The sequence below is a fragment of the Buteo buteo genome, chromosome 1 (assembly GCF_964188355.1).
Source record: "Buteo buteo chromosome 1, bButBut1.hap1.1, whole genome shotgun sequence".
Taxonomy (NCBI): Eukaryota; Metazoa; Chordata; class Aves; order Accipitriformes; family Accipitridae; genus Buteo; species Buteo buteo.
Window position 1 is genome coordinate 60,819,838 of NC_134171.1, and position 19,636 is coordinate 60,839,473.

Here is a 19,636-nt window from a genome sequence, read left to right on the forward strand (position 1 = left end):
GTTCCCTGCATTCACGCCGATTCCTGAAATGGGTGGCAAAAGATTAGGTATTTCCTAAAAAGCTAAAAACAATAGAGTTTTTCTTTCCCAACCCTTTTGCACAACTGGTGACTACTATGTCTGCTGATAAAATAGACCCCCAAAAAGTGGGGGTGGGGGGCTGCTGAGCTAGGTCCCGCACTCAGGCATCGCAGTTGAAGGATATGTACTGGGCAATTGTACACTGTGGGAGGTGATGAGACTTGGTGCTTCCATTGCACGAGAGATTTTTCCTGTTCTGGTACTTAGCAAGATGGAAGTCGAAAGCATTGTGCTAAAGGGAGGAAACTGTTTTGGGTTTGAAAAAGTATTTCCACTTTAATTTGTATATCCTATATACAAATTAATTACCTATATGAATGTAAAAATACATGGAAGTACTTCTTTTAAACTGCTTTCTTTAAAAGATTTAAAGTGAAATCAGTATCAGAAGTGAAGGAGATTTTTATTCCTCATATCCTATGTTTCCATTTCCCCAAGCACTGCAGCAGTTCCTGAGGTATCTGTTTCCCCTTGCAAGTCTGTGTGACCTGTGGAGAGCAAGCAGTTCCAAAATGTTGGAAGAGAAGGGGGTTTGTGCTGGTGGTGTTTGTTGATGTAGCTGGTATTTGCATGAGAAGGAAATAAAGACAGATTGAAATGGAGGACAGCGCTGCCTGTCAGAGCATGAGTCCTACAGGCAGCGAGATGCTCATTTCTCAAGTGTAAGTCTTAAGCTTTTGTAGCTTAGGTGTAAGACCATATCTTGAGGAAATCTGTCTGTATACAGTTCAAGAAAGCCGGCGGTTATGAAACAAGACTACTGTTGTCTCAGTATCTGCAGAGTCAGCCGTGTGTCGTCAGGGTTGTGCCGCGCGTTCTCTGTGTCAAGAGCAATGGAGGGTTGTCGCTCTGATTGCCGTTCAGGTAGAAGCCCGCTGGGGTGGGGACAGCTGAAGCACAAGGAACCGGTCTGATAGAAGCTGATGGCAGGGACTCGGTCTGGAGAGCAAAAGCTCCCCAGTGAGGAGAACAAAGTCAGATGCTAGAGCAGAATCTTTAAAACATGAGAGGTCGCTAGCTAAGGAGGGGCAGAGGCATATTGCCGTTGTGGGCTTATTGCCGTTGTGGGCTTTTCTGCTTAGCCAAGGGGCTTGTCCTCAAGGGCAGTAATTGACCGCCCATGAGGTACACTGCAGTTGCATGAGCTGGGACTGTGAAAGATCGTGAGCTGTGAGATGAGGATGGGAATGATCCATGGGAGGCTGCGGCATGATAAAGAAACTGAGGCAGGACAGTCCCGCTGGTCTTAGGTTTTTATCTGAATCTCTGCATCTGTTAAAACCTCAGGTGTAACAGAGAGTGTATTCAGTGAAGGTCTAGATGGTGAGAAATCCAGGCCCCTGTGGAACCAGTTGAGCTCTAGTGTGTATTATGTGCTTACTGCAACTTGCAGTTTCCAAAGAAAGTAATCTTGGCCAGCCTGGGCTTTCAGACTCCTGTCAACTGCCCTACAGTCTGTTTTGCAGAGCCTTGCCATCAGGAACTGAGCCAGTCTAGTGGGGAGACAGCTAGATTTGGAGAAAACTTGGACTGTGCATTGCCAGAACATAACTTGGCCGCAATAAAGCAGTCACAACAGAATGAGAGGTACTAGGCTTCTCTATAGCATGTGACTCTGAAGCGGAAGGCTTGATCCTGGTCACCTGTCCCGTGTACTTTGATAATGCTGAGCTGCTGCTTGTGACCACCTGCAGTTGTGGTGCTGGCTGAAGCTACCCTGTTCAACTTTTTCTTTCCAGTATGCCACCTGTTTGAGTGGGTAAAAACTTGCCAGCTTCCCTGCTTAAGCAATGGACTGGGATACCTGCCAGCACTCTCACTAGCCAAAACCAAGCTTTTATGTGAGGAGATTAAACTCTGAGTTGCTTCCAACTTCCCTGTTACTTGCTGAGCACACCCTCACTGTGTGCAGACCTCTCAGCTGCTTCCTCTGTGGCTTTTTTTTTCTTTTTTTTTTTTTTTTCTGGTTTGCCATGCTTACCATCTCTGTCTTGTAGCTTTGCTCAGCTTTCTTGCCCTCAGGGCAGAGCGTATAACCCCATTCTGCTCTCCCACCACTTCACTGTCTTTTGCTTTCTTGGATTGGTGCATCATACCCTTGCCTTCACTGTTCTTCTGCTCCCTCAGCTCATTTCCTAAGATGGAGCTTCTGCTGGTATCCTGTTCTGCTTTCGCTGTGACTTCTTCTTTGTCACCTTGTAGTCAGAAAACCTGGAAAGACTTACTCTCTCCACCTGCCCTTCTGCCCCTATTTTCTCAGATGTTGCTCAGAAATGGCTGTGCCATAGGCCTGAAAGGGGGAAAATAGCATTTGCTGTGTCTGGTCCACAGCAATACAAACATGGATCAGTGGGTGTAAAACAGTGTGGTGACTAGCCAGCTGAGTCCCTCCTCCCCAGAGCTGGCTGCTGCCATTTGTCACTTGAGGCACCTTTGAGAGATTATCCCATGTGTTTTTCTGATACCCTCTACTAGTGCCGAACATGAAGAGACTCGGTGCGTGGCATGACAACAATGACTACATAGTGTGCTGTGGAATTACTGGGGATCTGAAATAAATGTGCTTAAGGCTTTGCATCATCCTACAACAAAGCTACTGAGGACATGCACAAAAATGCAGTTTTTCTAATATTCTCTTGCTTAATGCTGCATAGGAGGACATAAATGGAGGAGAAAGGCCTATGCGCCTTTGTCCTTGTGTGAGTCAAGTTCCCAACCCTTTTACAGGTCTGCTGTTGACTTTCAGTGAGCACCAAGTCTGGGTCTTGTTGCCATATCACATTTACACATAGGCAGCTATTTCCTTCCCCTCTGGCAGACTGTCTGGCAGGAGACAGGATGTAGTTTCTTACAATGTATGTGTGGTTTTGGTGCAATAAAACCCAAACCCTGTAAGGGATCAATAAATGTTACTATTCATACAGCTTTGAGTTATTTTTAGTTGGTATGTTATATGGCATCTCTGGTAGCCTAGAGTATCCTTGCTGCAGAATTTATTTCATCAGTCATGAATTATTACATTTATATTCAGTTTAAGCACCTGTGTGGGCAGTCAGCTGCTCTTGAAATCTGTGGGAAATTGTCTCTACTAGCAATACCTACACAACTCTAGGCTTTTCTCAGGGGTGCACGTGAGGCAACGGAGGCAAGTCAGAACACAGGAAATTCTGACTAAATATAAAGAAAAAGCTTTTGCCGTGAGAGTGGTCAGAGACTGGACCAGGACTCCTGAGAGACTGGGGGATCTTTGTCCTTGGAGATACTAAAAACTTGACTGGACAAAGCATGGAGCAAGCTGCTGTAGTGGGATCTGGTTTGAGCAGGTCAGACCCACAGGGTCCAGAGTTCCTCCCCAATCTACCTCATTCTGTGAGGTTTGTCAGCTGAGCTAAGCTGTGCCAGGTATGATTTGGTGCAGGATGTGCTATTGTCTTTGTAATAGTTTAATTTCTCCATGTTGTTTTCTTCAATGCAGATAGTGATCCAGATGGAGAGAGCAGTGAACCGTATAGAACCATGGAAGATAGCAGTCATCGTTGTGTCGGTGATAGCAGGCTTAGCCTTCGTCATTGGCTTGATTACGTTTTTTTTGTGCCATGGTAAGCGTACCGCTCAGACTTGTTGTCACAAGTCTTCAGGAATCTGTTGTGTTTCACTTGCTACTGTGGTCTTGCCTGATGATTTAGGTATACAATTCACCCCTGGTATAAAATCCACTCCTGGTATAGAATCCACATGAGAACTTACTAGACCCTATTCAAGATCTGAATTGATTCGAAAACCTGCAAGAATACTTGAAATATCATTCACTTGAAGCAGGGATTTAAGTGTTGCCCCTCTCTTTGTTTCTTGTCTTGCCCTGGTGCCTCCACTGGTATCCATGGTTAATCAAAGGCTAGCAGTCTTCTGTGTAAGCCAGGGGTGTGGCTAGTATTCAGGCTATGCATAGTAAGCTTGGTCTCAAACAGGGTTTTTTTCCAAAACTGAACCTGGCACCTCTAGCTGAGGTTATTCCAGAGAGAGAGAGGGCAGAGGTTTAGGCATTTTGGAGCCCAGGAGTCGGTCCTGGTTGCCAAGGGCCCAGTTTTGGTAGTGGATGAATGAAGCCAAGCCATTCCGTTCCCAGTCTCTGAGACGCCAGCGTGAGGGGTTTTGAAATGCCTTCCTCCTGGGATGAAGCTAATTGCGTTGCTGTCTCAGCTCACAGAGGGTTGACGAGGCCGTGGCTTGCATTAGGACACTAGACAGAGCAGTGGCAGAGCTACAGCTTAGCTTTGCTTTTTGCTAACTCTGCATAATGGGGCCCCTCTCTGCCATTCACGGAAGAGCCAGATTTTAAACTTAATCTGACTGCTGAATGGATGCAAACAGCACTGGGCCACCTGCCTCTCGGAGGGACAGGGACATGCCAGAGTGCAGCTAGGGAGGAGTGAGTGTGTCTACAGAGTCAGAAGGGACATATGTGGGCTGGTGTGTCTCGTGCTGTGCTCACCTCGGGCTGATGGGAAGATGGTCCCCAGAGAAATGTTGTAGTGTAGTTTAGAGCTGCTTGGGATGGTCTTCACAGTAGAAATGAGCCCCTAGCTGGTCCATGGACAACAAGATGGTCCAGAGCCCCCTTTTCCCAAAGTGCTGCTAAAGCTGTGATTCCACAGCTGACAGGTTCACAGCCAGAGCCTGAGAGCCTTACTTGTGCCATGCCCTGCGAGGTGCTGTGCATGCCTGAATTGTACTGAAGGAGATCAGCCACCTTTCCTTTTCTTCTCCTCTGTAGATCAGGATCGATATTACAATGCATCTTTCCTAATCACCAATGTCAAGTACGAACCTCAATACAAAAGGCAAACCACAGAAGAGTTCAGGCACCTGAGCCAAGAGATTGAAACCATGGTAAGCTAAGCTGTTTCTCTGTTTCTGCCTGACCTATGGTGAAGAGTCCTGCGGTTGTGTGATTGGAAGTAAAGAGTCAGAGGTGATTGTGCCTCATCCTTATGTGTCTGGCCTTACCTTTCAAAACTTGCTGTAGTGAGTTAAAGATGCATTGCTGACTGCACAAGCAGATGGTAAGCACAGGTGCTGTTTGTTCCAGCAGCCCTGGGGTGGAACAGGCACCCACAGAGCAGAAGGGACAGCAAAATCAGCCAAGCTGTTTATTTTGGTTCTGCATCCTCTGATGGAAATTTAGCGGTAGCTTTGGTGTAGACCTGGAGATCTGAATGCATTTTCTAGTGTTTCAGAGGCTCACAAGACTGTTATATCTTGAGAGCATGTGCATATTACAGGTGTATTTTAACACACTCTTTTCCTTTAACAGATATCTGCAGTGTTCAAGGGGTCCTTTCTAAGAAAAAGGTACATCAGGTCCCATGTTGTCAGTCTAAGGTAAGTAATGTGAAGGTCAGGAATAAGCAGGGATGTGATAAATATCCTTTCTTCCTACCTCTTGACCATATGGAGCGTGCCTGGTTGTTTATGCTTGGATTACACCAGCAGGATGACTAAGTCTTGGCTGGTTGTCGCTCTCCTTCGGTGCTTACAACACTGAGGGCTCAGTTACCTTCAGAGGTCAGCAAGGAAGAGAAATTTGGCCTTATACTTCTGCAGATTGATTACCTGAACACCAGTGGGTTGGGGCTGTGATGCAGTAACTGAATTACTAGGTGATCCCAGCCTTCACTACGAGTTAAAGGCTTGAGAGATGCAGAGTCAGCTCTTTATTCCACTTTATGCTTCCTGTGGAAGCTCAGGCTGGTGTTTACCCCTCTGCATGGTGTACAGCAGGAGGTGTCTGTTCTCTTCCCTCAATGAAAAGGTCTGAAGGAATACACGTTTCCACTGTGAGATACCTGGATACAGAGTTGAGGGAAAGAGGCAAGTGGGACATATAAAGGTCCTGTGTGAGAGCTTTTAAGTCTTTCCTCTCTACAGTAATTATGTATCACTCTCAGTGATAAGAGCCATCTTCCCTCTTCTTCACATTACTTTGGTTTGGAGTTGTATTTCTATAAGGCTCAATTCTGCTGTGGAATATTTTTCCCTAGACAGCAAAGAATGCCAGACTTCCTACAAATGTCCTTCTTCACAGCACCTCTGGGCTTTTTTGCCTTTACCTGGCTCTAGATGGAATGAGTTGTTGCCTTAAACTGTTCTATGTTGTTTTCTGCTGCTGGTTTCTTCCACAAGCCTTCCATACTGTATATCAACTGAAATTACAGAACTTGGGAGCTAAAATTCAAGCAACTCCTTTACACCTTTTAGGTTGAGCAAACAGTGTATCTCTTCCAAGCTTGTTTTTACTACAGATACCTTGTGTAACTAGGCACTGGACCAGCCTAGCTGCATCTCTGCTGTCTTTCCCTCTAGGCTTCAGTTGGTTTTCCTTTAGACTGTTAGTCTAAAGTGTTGGGCCCGATATTTAATACTGACGGTAAGTGATCATGCCTTGCTCTGATAACGCAAATTATTGAGATTTTTGTCTCTAGATACAATGAAGCTAACTGGCAAATAAATGGTCAAGTGTCTTAAATGGAAAGAATTACCAAGAGACCTTTCTAACTTCTGTGGTGCTAAACTGGGTCTTTTGAATGGCTGTTAGGAGTGGCCTGTTGGGTACCTGTTGAAGGGTTTTAACTTGCTGTATTGTTCCTACTGACTATGAGCTGCTGTGGAGGCCAAAGGGAGTGATCCCTCCTGTCCTTCTCAGCTGCTTATAACAGTTCCCAGAAAATTCCCTCTTATTGTTATAGTGAGAACCAAGTCTTTTGTTGCCTGCTGACATGTCATCATCTTCCTTTACTTGTGCACAGCTATGCTATTTGTCCTGTACATCTGTGCAGACCAGACCTGTTCTCACATAAAGGAGGTAGACGTTGCAAAGCAGAACAAAGAGGATAATTGGGCAGAGAGAGGATGATGTGACTTTGGTTTTTTTTTGTTTGCAGCCCAGATCCTGGTGGAGTGCTTGCATCTGTTGTTCTGGTATTTAAATTTGCCTCAGCTGACAGTAAGGCAATGAGCTGGGGTCACGTCAACAATGTGTTACGCAGAAGGCTGAAAACAAGCTCCACATTCTTGAATGTTGACCAGTCTACCCTTAGACTCACAGGCAAGTGCCTTAGGTTTGTGTTTTTAGCTTGGAATTTGTTCCTCATACTTTGCTGTTCTTAGTGTAATGAGTTTCACTTTGGTATGCAAATATGGGCTATTCTTGTTTTCTTCTTTTGCCTTCTCAAAATTGTGTGTTATGGCTGACAGCCCGGGGACTTGGAAGAAGTAGCATGGAAAGAACTAAAGCATACTGGCACTGATTTATGCTGTGAGCTCTCCTCTATGCATCAGAGGGTCTCTCTGTGTACCTAGCTCTGTTGAATGAGATCGTCCCCCCTGCCCAATTCATCAAAAAAGGCCCAACTTTGTGACCATGGGTTCACAGATTACTTTAAGGCACACAGTGAACTGGACAAGAACTTGTATCACCAGGTACTGAAATGCAGAGTCCTCAAGCTATTAAAAAAATGCAAGGCTGAGATGGTTCCCTTCTCTACCCCCTGCCATTTCCTTTGCTTATTTGACAGATTGCTATAGCAAGTGTTCACAACAAAACCCTGAGGTTCCCTGAGCAGTAATCCACTCCCATGGATCTGTTGCTGGTTACCATCAGAATCCGGCAGAGGGTTTTTTGTAGGAAAGAAATCGGTAACGTTACAGTTTACCTCCAGTCAATCTCAGCACTGATGATTTTTGAAGACTGTTTTGACCACCTTGCCGTAATACTGAACCTGAAAAAATGCATGTAGGTGTTTGTATTGTGCACAGCTGCCACCACATGTAGATTTTACCTGGACCTATGTGCAGTCATCTGCTGCTTTTGTTAGCTCTAAGCTAAGGCAAGAAAGATGTATCCTTTGGCCTTGCACTTTCAGTGGGGAACAGAGGCTTAATTGAACTTCTTCAACAGAGCAAATTACTCCTTTTACCATATTGTCACTCCATGTAGCAATGGAACCCGTTTAATTTGTGTTTGCTGGCTACGGGGAGGGAATCTGCTAGTTCACATAGCAGTATGAGATATATTTACTGTGGTGTTTGGTTTTCATTTCAGAGTTGAATAAGGAAAAAGGAGATAACCTTTTAAACAACTGTAAGTACAAATGCTTTATAGAAAAGGTCCAAGGACATAGTGATCTAGGTTCTGTGTTTACAAGATTCTTACACTTTTGAGATGCAAGTTGAAAAAATAACTTATTAAAGATACTAGAGCGGTAGACAGTGCATGAGCCAGGGAAGATGTCAGCTCATTTTCTTGCAGTCAGGCTGGCTCTGTAGTGTTTGCAAAATCAGGCATTCTGATTTGGTGGTGGGAAGCACTTGCTTTAATTTTGGTTATGGGAAGTAGTGGCATGTAGGTAAGCTGCTGTTAGTGAGCTTTGTACAAGGACTGCAGTTGCTGTGGGCCAAGGTTCTTGCTGGAATCCTTCCAAAAACATTTTCCCTTCTTCCCCCTCCTCCCCGCAGAAGGGTTTGGCAATAGATGTCTGTCAGATTTGAGCTAAATGTTGCGATATACCGGGAAAGTGGGAAAGGCCAGAGGGTGGGAGAGGGAGAAGAGCTGTCCACAGTGAGAGCAAGGCAGTGGCACAGCCCTGGAGAGGGGCAGGTTCTCGGTTCCTCTCCTGTTCTGTGCTCCCGCCTGAGGTCTTACAGCCCCTCTGGAAACAGGGGGACAGTGTAAGTCCCCTCCCAGGGGACTATATCAGTCCCCTGCATGGTCTCGGAGCCTTTCAGTGTTAGCTTGCCATCTTTAAATGGACTCTGAGAATTAACTGGTTTGGATCTAACTTTTTTCAGCTGAGTAATACATGACCGCTGTTGGCACAGTGGCTGTAAGTAAACTGTTGGAGGAAGAGGACACTATTTTTTTGTTGTTGTGGTCAAGGCTGACCTGGAGGTGACCTGACAAAATCCTTTCTTTGTTTGTTTAGTTTGTGGGTGGGGATTTTTTGTTTGGTTTTGTGGTTTTTTACAGACTAGTCTTCAGCAATTCTGTGACACTTAAAGCTATATTATGTCAGTCTTGCCTTTGCTATATAGGTGGGATGTTGCAAATAATGGGAAGATCACCTCCACTGAGTTCACAAGTGATGTGCAGTGTCTGTCTTGTGCATATTTTGGTGGTGATGTGTGTATTAAACCTTAGAGCTGCCCTAGTGTGGTTGTTGTTTATGTGGGGGTTCCTCAGTATTTTCATACTCAATTTTTAAGAAGTCTTTTTAAAAAACCAAAAACTATAGATTTTTTTTTTCATACAGTACCAAGAGAGGTTTAGTCTTTAGATGAAACTTACATGCTGTTATTATGAAAGCTATATGAATGTAAATGCTTAGGTCAATTATCAGTGCATGTCTTTGTGCCTAATAATCTGTGTGTGTACCTGTATGCACAGACACACTAATGGCTATGTATGTTACCTTTCCCTCTTGTCGTGGTTTAACCCCAGCCAGCAACTAAGCACCACGCAGCTGCTTGCTCACTCCTCCCTGCTCCCAGTGGAATGGGCAGGAGAACTGGAAAAAAAAGTAAAAATCCTGGGTTGAGATAAGAACAGTTTAATAAATAAAATAATAATAATGACTATAACAAAGAGAGAGAAATAAAACCCAAGAAAAAAACCAAGTGATGCACAATGTAATTGCTCATCACCCGCTGACTGATGCCTGAGCAGCGATCTGCCCCTCCTGGCCAACTCTCCCCCAGTTTATATATACTGAGCGTGACGTCATATGGTATGGAATATCCTTTGGCTAGTTTGAGTCAGCTGTCCTGGCTGTGCTTTCTCCCAGCTTCTTGTATACCTGCTTGCTGGCAAAGCATGGGAAACTGAAAAATCCTTAACTTAGGACAAGTGCTACTTAGCAACAACTAAAACATCGGTGTGGTATCAACATTATTCTCACAGTAAATCCAAAACACAGCACTGTACCAGCTACTAGGAAGAAAATTAACTCTATCCCAGCTGAAACCACGACACCTCTGTACAGCTCTGGTCAAATATCAAACAAAGCAAGGTTTGTAGAGGCAATATTTTTTTTTTTTATCTAGGTAAACAGTTACAACTGGGGAAAATAAACAGGGTCTCAGATATGCAGCCTTCTGTTCCCATGGGAGCACATACAGGCTTGTGTGTTTGAAAACTGGCTTAATGGAAAAAGTAGTGACTCTTCTACCAAACTTGTTTGCCCCACATCTATCCTGAGATGTTTGTGACCATGACACTTGGTTTCCCTGCTATTGGAGGCACTGCTTTAGACGAAGGCTGTCTCTTGACACCCCTGCCCTGTCACACCTGTGCCTGCAGCCATGAGGGCCCTTCCAAAAGCAGCAGCCTGATTTCTCTCAATCAGCTAAAGCAGAGCTGCCTTTGCTTTGACAGGCTGTGGAATACGAAGACAGACATTCTCCTTCACAGGAGTGGAGAGAATAATTGGCGGGCAGCGTGCACAGGAGGGGGAATGGCCATGGCAGGCTAGTATTCAGCTTGACGGGACCCATCGCTGTGGTGCATCAGTGATCAGTAATACGTGGCTAGTGACTGCAGCCCACTGCTTTAGAGGGTAAGTCATCAGCACCTTTCTGATCCTACAGGCTTTAGGACTCTTAGGTGCTCTGACCTTTCACGGCCCACTAACATCTGTATCTGCTGAATGATAATGAAGTTTGGCTCTTCTCTGTCCCTTAGGCAAATGTGGCCACATTGCATTTTGATGCTTAAATGGAGCTAAGCTCCTTTGTGGATCATGTTTTGTGTGGCTGTGACATAACCTCAAATATCTTACAGAGGAAGAGATCCTGGGAGGTGGACTGCCAGCTTTGGAATTTGGCTAAGACCTCCAAAACAGAAAAAATTCGTCCGAAGAATTATCATTCATGAAAAATACGATGACTTTTTACTTAATCATAAATATGATGTGGCTGTTGTGGAACTTACCTCTGCTATTGAGTTCACAAGTGATGTGCACAGTGTCTGTCTTCCTGAAGCATCTCATATTTTCCCAGACAACACTTCCTGTTTTGTCACAGGTTGGGGAGCTTTGGAGAATGATGGTGAGTGTCTCTTGCCTTCCCATGCCTTGTCACACATGTATCTGAGAAGACTGCTGTTAGTTTTATGGGGTTTTGTGTTTGTTTTGGGCTCCTTAGACTTGGTGATTGATAGGTACATGTGCTAATGATACACTTATGGACTTAGTTTGCTGCTTTTTTTCTGGCTTGGTCAATGGATTGGAATATGGGAGAAAGACCCTACAGGTTAGCCACACAGGAATAAGAGCAGCTTTTTTTTTGTTGCTGCATGCATTGTGCTGGTTGAATATATAGTGTTGTCTGTTCCCACTGGCCCAGTCCCTCTGGGTTTAGCTCTGACTTGAGTTCTTTTTCCATTCAGTTTGTCATAGATGTATCATGACAGTTTTCATCAGTTATTCTCTCTTCGGTCGTAAATCAGGCTTCATCCTAAGACTTGAGTGAACTTCATTCAAATTAGTCCATGCCAGTGAGGTCAGAGTTGATGGGACTATAAATCTGCTTATGAGAACCATTGAATTATATAGGTTGTGTTTCATGGTAGACTCCTGAGGGGTGTAGTGATTGTACAAAACTGCATTGCAGTTAACTAAATGGGTCTTTCCAATGATATCAAGGACATATCTTGTAGCCTATAGTTGAATTCAACACTGAAACATGTACAAAAATCCCTTTGTCCATTATACTAAAGAACATCTGGTGAGGATGAAAGATGGAGAACAAGTGAACAACTTCGGGGGGGGAAAACTGTCTTCTTCCTGAGACATTGTCTAGGTAGCTCCCTTCATTGCCTGGAATGGCAGAAAAGCTGTAGGAAAATCTGGCTGCTCCTAATCCTTGAGTATTCTAGGTTGCATACCCTGTCTGCAAATTCTAATGCCACTTCTTTTAGGCTACAGTGTTAATCAGCTTCGACAAGCAGAAGTGAAAATTATAAGTACTGCGACTTGTAATAGAAGACAAGTGTACGGTGGAGCAATAACACCTGGAATGTTGTGTGCTGGATACTTGGAGGGGCAGGTGGATGCCTGCCAGGTAAGTCTCTTCATAGGTAATAGTAAAAAGCAAATAGGTGGGGTGGGAGGTGATGTTTCCTAGAAATAAAATATACTTTGAGGAATCTTGATTAAGTTTATGGGGTACGGTATCTTGACAGATGTAAATAGCAAGCTTCATGGCTCATGGGCTCAAGTCTGCACTTAAGTGCTTGGGGTTTATAACTAATGCACATGTGAGAGAATACAGACGTGAGGGTGTGGAGTGAGAGACACTGAATTAGACACAGGCTGTCAGCCTGTGTCTTGTCAGTAAACTGTGTGGAGGTTGAATTATAGCTGTGGTCTAGAGACAAACATCTGTCAGTTGTAACAGAACAATTTGAGGCTTGCTGCATTAGTGAGGTGAACACTGTTTATTTTGTTCCTACCTGTTGACATTTTTCTCCTTAGGGTGACTCTGGTGGGCCACTGGTGCATGCAGACTCCAGAGGAATCTGGTATCTTGTGGGAATAGTGAGCTGGGGAGATGAATGTGGCAAGCCAAATAAACCAGGAGTGTACACGCGAGTGACTTACTATCGAAACTGGATCAACGCCAAAACAGGCATCTGACACCTGCAGCGGGTTAAGTTTTGTGGGCTGTATGCGGCTATTCCTCTGACACATTCTGCTCTGTGGTTACCCTCTAAACAGCTGCTGGCTTAGCTTGTGGTCATGTATCAACTGCTAGCAAGCTTGGAGTGGTCTAGGACTTGAAATTGGTTTAGCCTACAGCCAGACAGGAATAGACTTGATCCACGTGACAGCTGTTTGCTCAGGAAGTACTCTGTCAAAGGGACAACTGTCTTTGTCTATATGCAATCTACTGACCCTTTTTTCTCCATGGCCAAATGTCTTGGCCCCTACTTTTATACCCAGGCAAAGTGTTTGAGCCCAAACAATCATATTTACCAGCATCTAAGACAAGTTACAACTAAAAAGTGGCCCGCTCATTTGCTGTGTGCTCCCGAGGCCCCATCCATCTGTAGACCAGCTACAATCCAGCCCCTCACTCCAACACTGCTGCGCTTCTGAATTCTTCTTGAGCTTTTTCCCACTTCGTTCCAGGGAGCATACTCTAATGAAGAAAGGAAGATGGCTTAGAGAAGTCCTGGTTCCTAATGTCACGTCGAACTGTTACTTAGGCGAATAGAGAATTTTTCCTTGCTGCATTGTCCTGAAAAAGGAATCAGTGGAAAACACCAGCTTCTGTCCACCTTCTTTGAACAAGTATATGTATGCCCACTCATCGCTTCATATGAAGAGACCCTGCCACAGCATTTGCTGTGAGAGTGATTGCTGGACTGAAGACTAAAAGCCACTTTATGTTCATACCAGTCTGTTGTCATATCAGAATATTTGGCTGAATTAATTTCCATTTTTAACTTTCCAGATCTTATTGTTCTGAATAAAAGTCCTTGGCTTTTTGAGCAGGATGGAGGATTGTAACAATCTCAGTATGACCATTGCAAAAAAACCCCAAACCCTCTAAAACTGCTTATTCTTGCGAATACTGTTCTCAAATCTTTATAATTTAATATGTGCATCTTCTGCAAGCTTTTGTGTTATGGTGGAAATACCTGTCTCCTTCAGATCAGGGCAGAACTTCTGACTGACCCAGTAATGTTATGTAAAGATCTCTCTCTTCTGTCAGCAAGTAAGAATTGCCTCTGCCTCGTTGCCAGACCATAGCTAACTCATTTGATCTTGACCATACAAACTTCCTATTCTCTTTGACTTCATGTGTTCAGGAGCCTATGTTTCCATCTGCCAGGTGGATCTCAAACATTTTCTAAACCCCAGCACCAGAACACGCCTATTCCGGGTGAGGATGCTTTCCTTGGTGTGTCTGCAGACTCATTCCAACACTGTGTGTGGATGCTGATCCTGACAACAGCAAGTGCTGTGGTCTTAGTTGCTAGATAATGAGCCACTCAATTGCTCTCTTTTCCCTCTATGGTCAGAAGAGAAAGAACTCGGCAAAGGAGATACCAGCCACACTGCCAAGACTCAGAGCTGGTCCAGTATGGCAAGCAAGCAAGAATCTTAATGCCAGGCTAGAAAAGGCAAACAGCAGGCTTTCGGCATGCTCATAGTTAGAAGATTTTGGGGAAACAGGTCCTCACTGATCACAGTCTTAGGATCAAAGTGTTGTCCAAATTGAGTACAAGTCAGTTGACATAGTCAATGGCTGTTCAGGGGATCCCCTCTGGACTATGCAGTTTACTGCAAATGCTGCCGAACAGAGCAGCAATCCATCGAATTAACAGAAGTATTTTGATTATGCATCCTGTGATCTGGCTGCTTGCCAGTATAGAGAACCATGCTTTTCTAGAGCCTCACTGGAGGTAATAGAATATTTCGATGCCCAGAGAAGGTCTGTGTGAAAGAGAAAGGGTCTGCAGCTGTTGTGTGTTCTATACTTCTGTATATCAGGAAACCTAGCACTTAAAAATTTTTTCTCAGGGAACTTTTCCTGTGGAATGTTGTGAGTTTCAGAAACAAAGCTTGGTGGCTTAATTTCTACAGAAGGAGGGAGGCCTGAGCCCAGCAAGTCTCATGTTAGTCCCTTAAGAACATGGCTTTGAAGTATCTTGCTTGTAGAGGAAGCTTAGTGTGATGTATGACAAGTATATACAATTTTTTTTTTCTTGCTGGTAGCAATTGTCTTACCAGGACAGTGAATAAAATTTGATCTTCATGAAGAAAAGCATCATTACAAGATGCCATGGATTTCCAGTTCCCAAAGCACTTTATTCCTGGGTTTTCAAAGGGCATAATGGTTTCCCTATCCTGCTGGACTTCATTGTAACTTGGAAACTTAATATTTTTAGGCTTGCAAATCCCAGCTATCTCACTGTTTCCCCAAAACAGTTAAGTAGATGTCAAAAAAATTTATTACGCATCTGTGAACTTTCCAGTTGTGCTTATTTGGGGTACAAAATCAGAAAGCCTTAAGCATTTTGCTCTGTATCAAGGGCTGCAGTAAATATTATTTTCCAAAGTGGTGCACACAACCCTGAAAAAGTGAACTCGTCCTTTGCTTAAGGAGCTACCAGTTCTGAGCATCTACTTGGAGAGATACAGTACCTGATCCACCTTAATGCTGAGTGCCAGCACAGTGCACCCAGGAGGAGTGGGGCTGAAGAGGACCTGACATCTACATGGTGTATGTTTTGGGAGCCTTTATTTTGGACTGCCTTGTGGAGTTTTCCTTATAGCTGCTGGAACAAGTCTTCTGATCCAGTTTCTTCTGGAAGCAATGTAGTTTACATGCTCTGAGGCCTCTTGGTGATGCAAAGCAGTATAAATGGGGACTGTCAAGAAGAGCACTTGAAAGAACACCCCTCATCCACTGGGAACATTGGTGCAGATGGATGTGATAGGTCTGAATCCCTTGTGGCAAAACTACGCTGATGTCAGCATTGTCTGGCTTTTCCTGAGGGAAACTATGGAAACCTGAAGCAATGTAGGCAGCCAAAATGTTTTATTTGGTTTAGGTGGCATCACAGATTTGTATTTTTTTTTTAAGCTGCAGACTCACCTATTTATGAAGCCACAAGCTTAATCTTCTCAGCCATGTTTTCATAGGAATTAACATCTTCACTCAAGGCAGAATGGGATGTATGTAACTATACAATCGTGGATGACACACAGGAATATAATTTCTATGTAAATTTAATAAAACCTGTTTAAAAATTTCCCTTCTGTTTCATGTATTTTTTGATTTCTTGTGTTATGGTAAGCAGCTGTAAGATGGGGACTCCTCTGTTTTAGAACGTGTGACACTGATCCTATGCCATGTATTTATGTACTGCCTTTTATATAGCCTTAACCATCTGGTTTTACTGACTTGTTAGAGGAGCATAACTGGAAGAAGAGCGTAACTGTTAGAAGAGCAGGCGGTCATCCAGACTTGGGCAGAATTTACCCACCTGTGATACTGAAAAGCTGGTTGAAGAAACTCTCGAAGACTTGTTTTGGAGTTTTAGAAAGCAGGCATTCTTTATTGCAGTGCTGGATGCACGGGGGATAATTCCACCTAGTGTGCATGCCACAGCTTCAGCACAAACAGGTTATATGGAGTAACAATTACATATTAATCAGATTAGCATACATATACATAAATATTATTGTAACTGATTATCATAGTACTGCCTCCATCCGATCATGCGCAGAAGAAATCATTTGAGTCGAAGGGCTGCTTTTACAACCACTGACCCATTTGAGATTCTGTTGGCTGTCCTTGAAATCTTTGTTCTTGTCCTTGTTCTTTGATCTTGAAGCTTAACGCAGTTTCAATCACATGTGGTCAGTTTCAACATTGTTCTCAGCTAGCGTACAGGAATGTCTAGTCGTAAGAGCAAAGAACTGCAAAACTTATGAGTAATTACCTCTAGTAGTTAATTGCTTGGCTTTACTTTTGTCTATTGTTTCAATCATAGCGTTAGTATAAGATTTCTAATAATTATTTACCAAATCTCACTTTTACAGTCACCTAGCAGCAAAGCAGTTTCCACGGCTGGTACAAAATACTAAAACCATCAAAATATTTAGACATACCATACAGAATGTATAGAAATATGCTATCACCTGGCCAGAGGTTGCCCAAATTTGTGTGCAGGCAAACAGGTCTCCTGTCAGCCACTAGAGGGTGAATCGCGTTGTCCAAGAGCCTCCATCCCTTGGCTGCTGCTGCTGCTGTTTCAGCTCAGTAGAGAGGATCTGGAGGACAAGGCACCGTGTCCCTGTTGCCTTGAAGATGCAGGGATGCTGCACGATTGTCTCGCAAAGTTTGAGGAGACTAGAGCCGTTCAGCTTTTAGCGTAGGACTCTGCAGCACTGGGTGAGTCTCAGTCTTTTCCCCCATCAGAAAGTTGGCATCAAGTGCTCCCCTTTAAGTATGTTAAGTACAGCGTGCTGTGGCTGTGAGCAAGGGGATGAGCAGGTTTTGCCTGCTTCTCTGCCACACCATAGCCAGACCTTTGTCCTGTGGAAAAGTAGACTGGAAAGGCACATTGTCAGGTATTGTTGGCATCATGGGTCTCTTTTCTGAGCTCATCAGCCTTGCTGCAGACAAGATAGCAAAGAGCAACAGTAATTTTGAGAATCTGATAGGATGGGAGGTTTGCAGGGGCATATAGCTGCTGTTTGCTTTGACCTACCATTTCAATAACTCCTAATGATTCTTGTAGATCGAAGACACTTACCAGATTTCTTCTTGTCGCTTTCCCATCAGGATGGGAAACTTGGTATAAATGGCACCATGATCTGAGCTAGAACAGCAAGCTTTTGATGAATGAAACATGCTGGAGTTCACTGATCCTGGTCTATAATACCTAACAGCTAAAGGGATGGTCTTGGAATTTGAGATTATCTAAGAGGGTAAAAAGGAGTGCAACAGCTTTATTGCAGTATTACAGGACGTGCCAGGTTGGCTATGGATAAGAAGGTGGCTCTTTGTTTGGAAGAACAGTAGCCCTTTTGTCACATTTCACTCGATCAAAGTGCAATAAAGAGACAGACTTCTTAAAGGACATCATTTTAACAAAACTGATTTTTTTATTTCTTTTTTATGGCTTAGAGAAAACTGCTTTGTGCTGAGCTTTTGACAGAGCACACGCTGTGTATGTGACACTTAAAGCATTTATGAGCATTCAGTAGCTGGTAACTGTGCCATGACCCAAGGATATGTTCAGCTGGGTGGTCGTATCTGGCTGGGGAATCTATGTGGGTGGAGTTTCTGTCAAGGGGTTTGAAGTGAAGTACTGAACAGAAGAATAACTCTCATATTCTTCTGTATGTGTGGTTGAACCAGGATGCTTCTATAAAACCTAGCTGTCAATATTTCAGCTTGCTTGGGGTCTTTGATCCATTATTGGTGTAAAGAAAACTTTTAAAAACTCATCTGGTTAGAATAGTTCAGAAACAAATATAACAAATGGCAGTTAATCTGCTTTATCTTAGGGTAAAGTTTTATTTTGTTGTGGTTTAACCCCAGCCAGCAACTAAGCACCACGCAGCCACTCACTCACTCCCCCCTCACCCAGTGGGATGGGGGAGAAAATCAAGGAAGAAGTAAAACTTGTGGGTTGAGATAAGAACAACTTAATAGAATATAAAAAGAAGAAACTAATAATGATAATGATAACACTAATAAAGTGACAGCAGTAACGATGAAAGGATTGGAATATACAAATGATGCACAGTGCAATTGCTCACCACCCGCCGCCAATTGATGCCCAGTTAATCCCCGAGTGGCGATCCCCCTGCCCCCACTCCCCCCAGTTTATATACTAGATGTGACGTCCCATGGTATGGAATACACCGTTGGCCAGTTTGGGTCAGCTGCCCTGGCTGTGTCCTGTGCCAACTCCTTGTGCCCCTCCAGCTTTCTCGCTGGCTGGGCATGAGAAGCTGAAAAATCCTTGACTTTCGACTAAACACTACTTAGCAACAACTGAAAACATCAGTGTGTTATCAACATTCTTCTCATACTGAACTCAAAACATAGCACTGTACCAGCTACTAGGAAGACAATTAACTCTATTCCAGCTGAAACCAGGACAATTTTTAATTGAACCCATTCTTAAATGACACTTTTTTGAAGAATATTCTGTTTGCCATTCATTGCTGGTGGCTTTTTCTCAGGTGCAAATAAATTGTTTCCATAAAGACAGAGAAAAGGCTTTTGGGAACTTCTTAGCCAAAAATGCAATTATTTTCTTTTATGTAAGCTTAAGTAGGTCCAAGAAATACACGGCATGTCTCTGATTCACTTGATTAGCTACTTAATTGCTTCCTCCCTCCAGTAAACCTGAAAGGTTGTGCTCACTATTTTGTCCCCCTTGGCTCTTGTGCTTTTCATCTTCCAGTTGTGCCACTGTGCGGTCCCTTCCTTGAGGAAGGGCTTGCCATCAGCCTAGCATCCAGGGCCTGTTTTAACCACAGATCGTTCTTTGTTAGTCAATACAGTCAGCTGCTTGCAATTGTCACGCATCTCTGCCCTTCCCCAGGCTCTTGGGATCACCTGCAGTCTGCAGCCTTTGGAGTCGTGACCCAGACAGTCTGGCACTGTTCTCCAGGCCAGTGGAGATGACCTGCATACCAAGGGGAGCTGTTACTGGGTTCTTTCCTTCTCCAGGAGACAGGCCAGATGGAGGGACTGTCCTAGGAAATAATGCTTCCTATGCTAGAGGATGGTGAGAACATGAGAAAAAACTCTTTTCTGTGAGAGTGGTTGAACATTGAAACAGGTTGGTAGGAGAGGTTGTAGAGTCTCCATCCTTGGAGATATACAAACCCCAGTTGGACATGATCCTGAGCACCCTGGTCCAGCTGCCCTTGTTCTGAGCAAGGATTTTGGGCTAGACCATCTCCAGAGTTCACTTCCCACCTCAGCTACTCTGCGATTCTGTTCTCCCAAAGTGCCTAGCAGC

The 19,636-nt window shown here is 44.0% G+C and overlaps 1 protein-coding gene across 4 annotated transcripts in view; it reads left to right on the forward strand.

The window, feature by feature from the left end:
* LOC142033415 (transmembrane protease serine 11E-like) overlaps positions 1–15,879 on the forward strand; it is a 24,900-nt gene extending 9,021 nt beyond the window's left edge. For all 4 annotated transcript variants that reach the window (XM_075033362.1, XM_075033369.1, XM_075033353.1 and 1 more), the window contains 9 exons: positions 3,557–3,680; positions 4,856–4,971; positions 5,396–5,463; positions 7,023–7,186; positions 8,183–8,221; positions 10,511–10,691; positions 10,916–11,181; positions 12,053–12,195; positions 12,609–15,879. In XM_075033362.1, coding sequence (XP_074889463.1) covers positions 3,569–3,680; positions 4,856–4,971; positions 5,396–5,463; positions 7,023–7,186; positions 8,183–8,221; positions 10,511–10,691; positions 10,916–11,181; positions 12,053–12,195; positions 12,609–12,770 — 1,251 coding nt within the window. In that variant the 5' untranslated portion in view covers positions 3,557–3,568 and the 3' untranslated portion in view covers positions 12,771–15,879. The remainder of the gene's footprint in view (positions 1–3,556; positions 3,681–4,855; positions 4,972–5,395; positions 5,464–7,022; positions 7,187–8,182; positions 8,222–10,510; positions 10,692–10,915; positions 11,182–12,052; positions 12,196–12,608) is intronic.
* Positions 15,880–19,636: the final 3,757 nt, after the last annotated feature.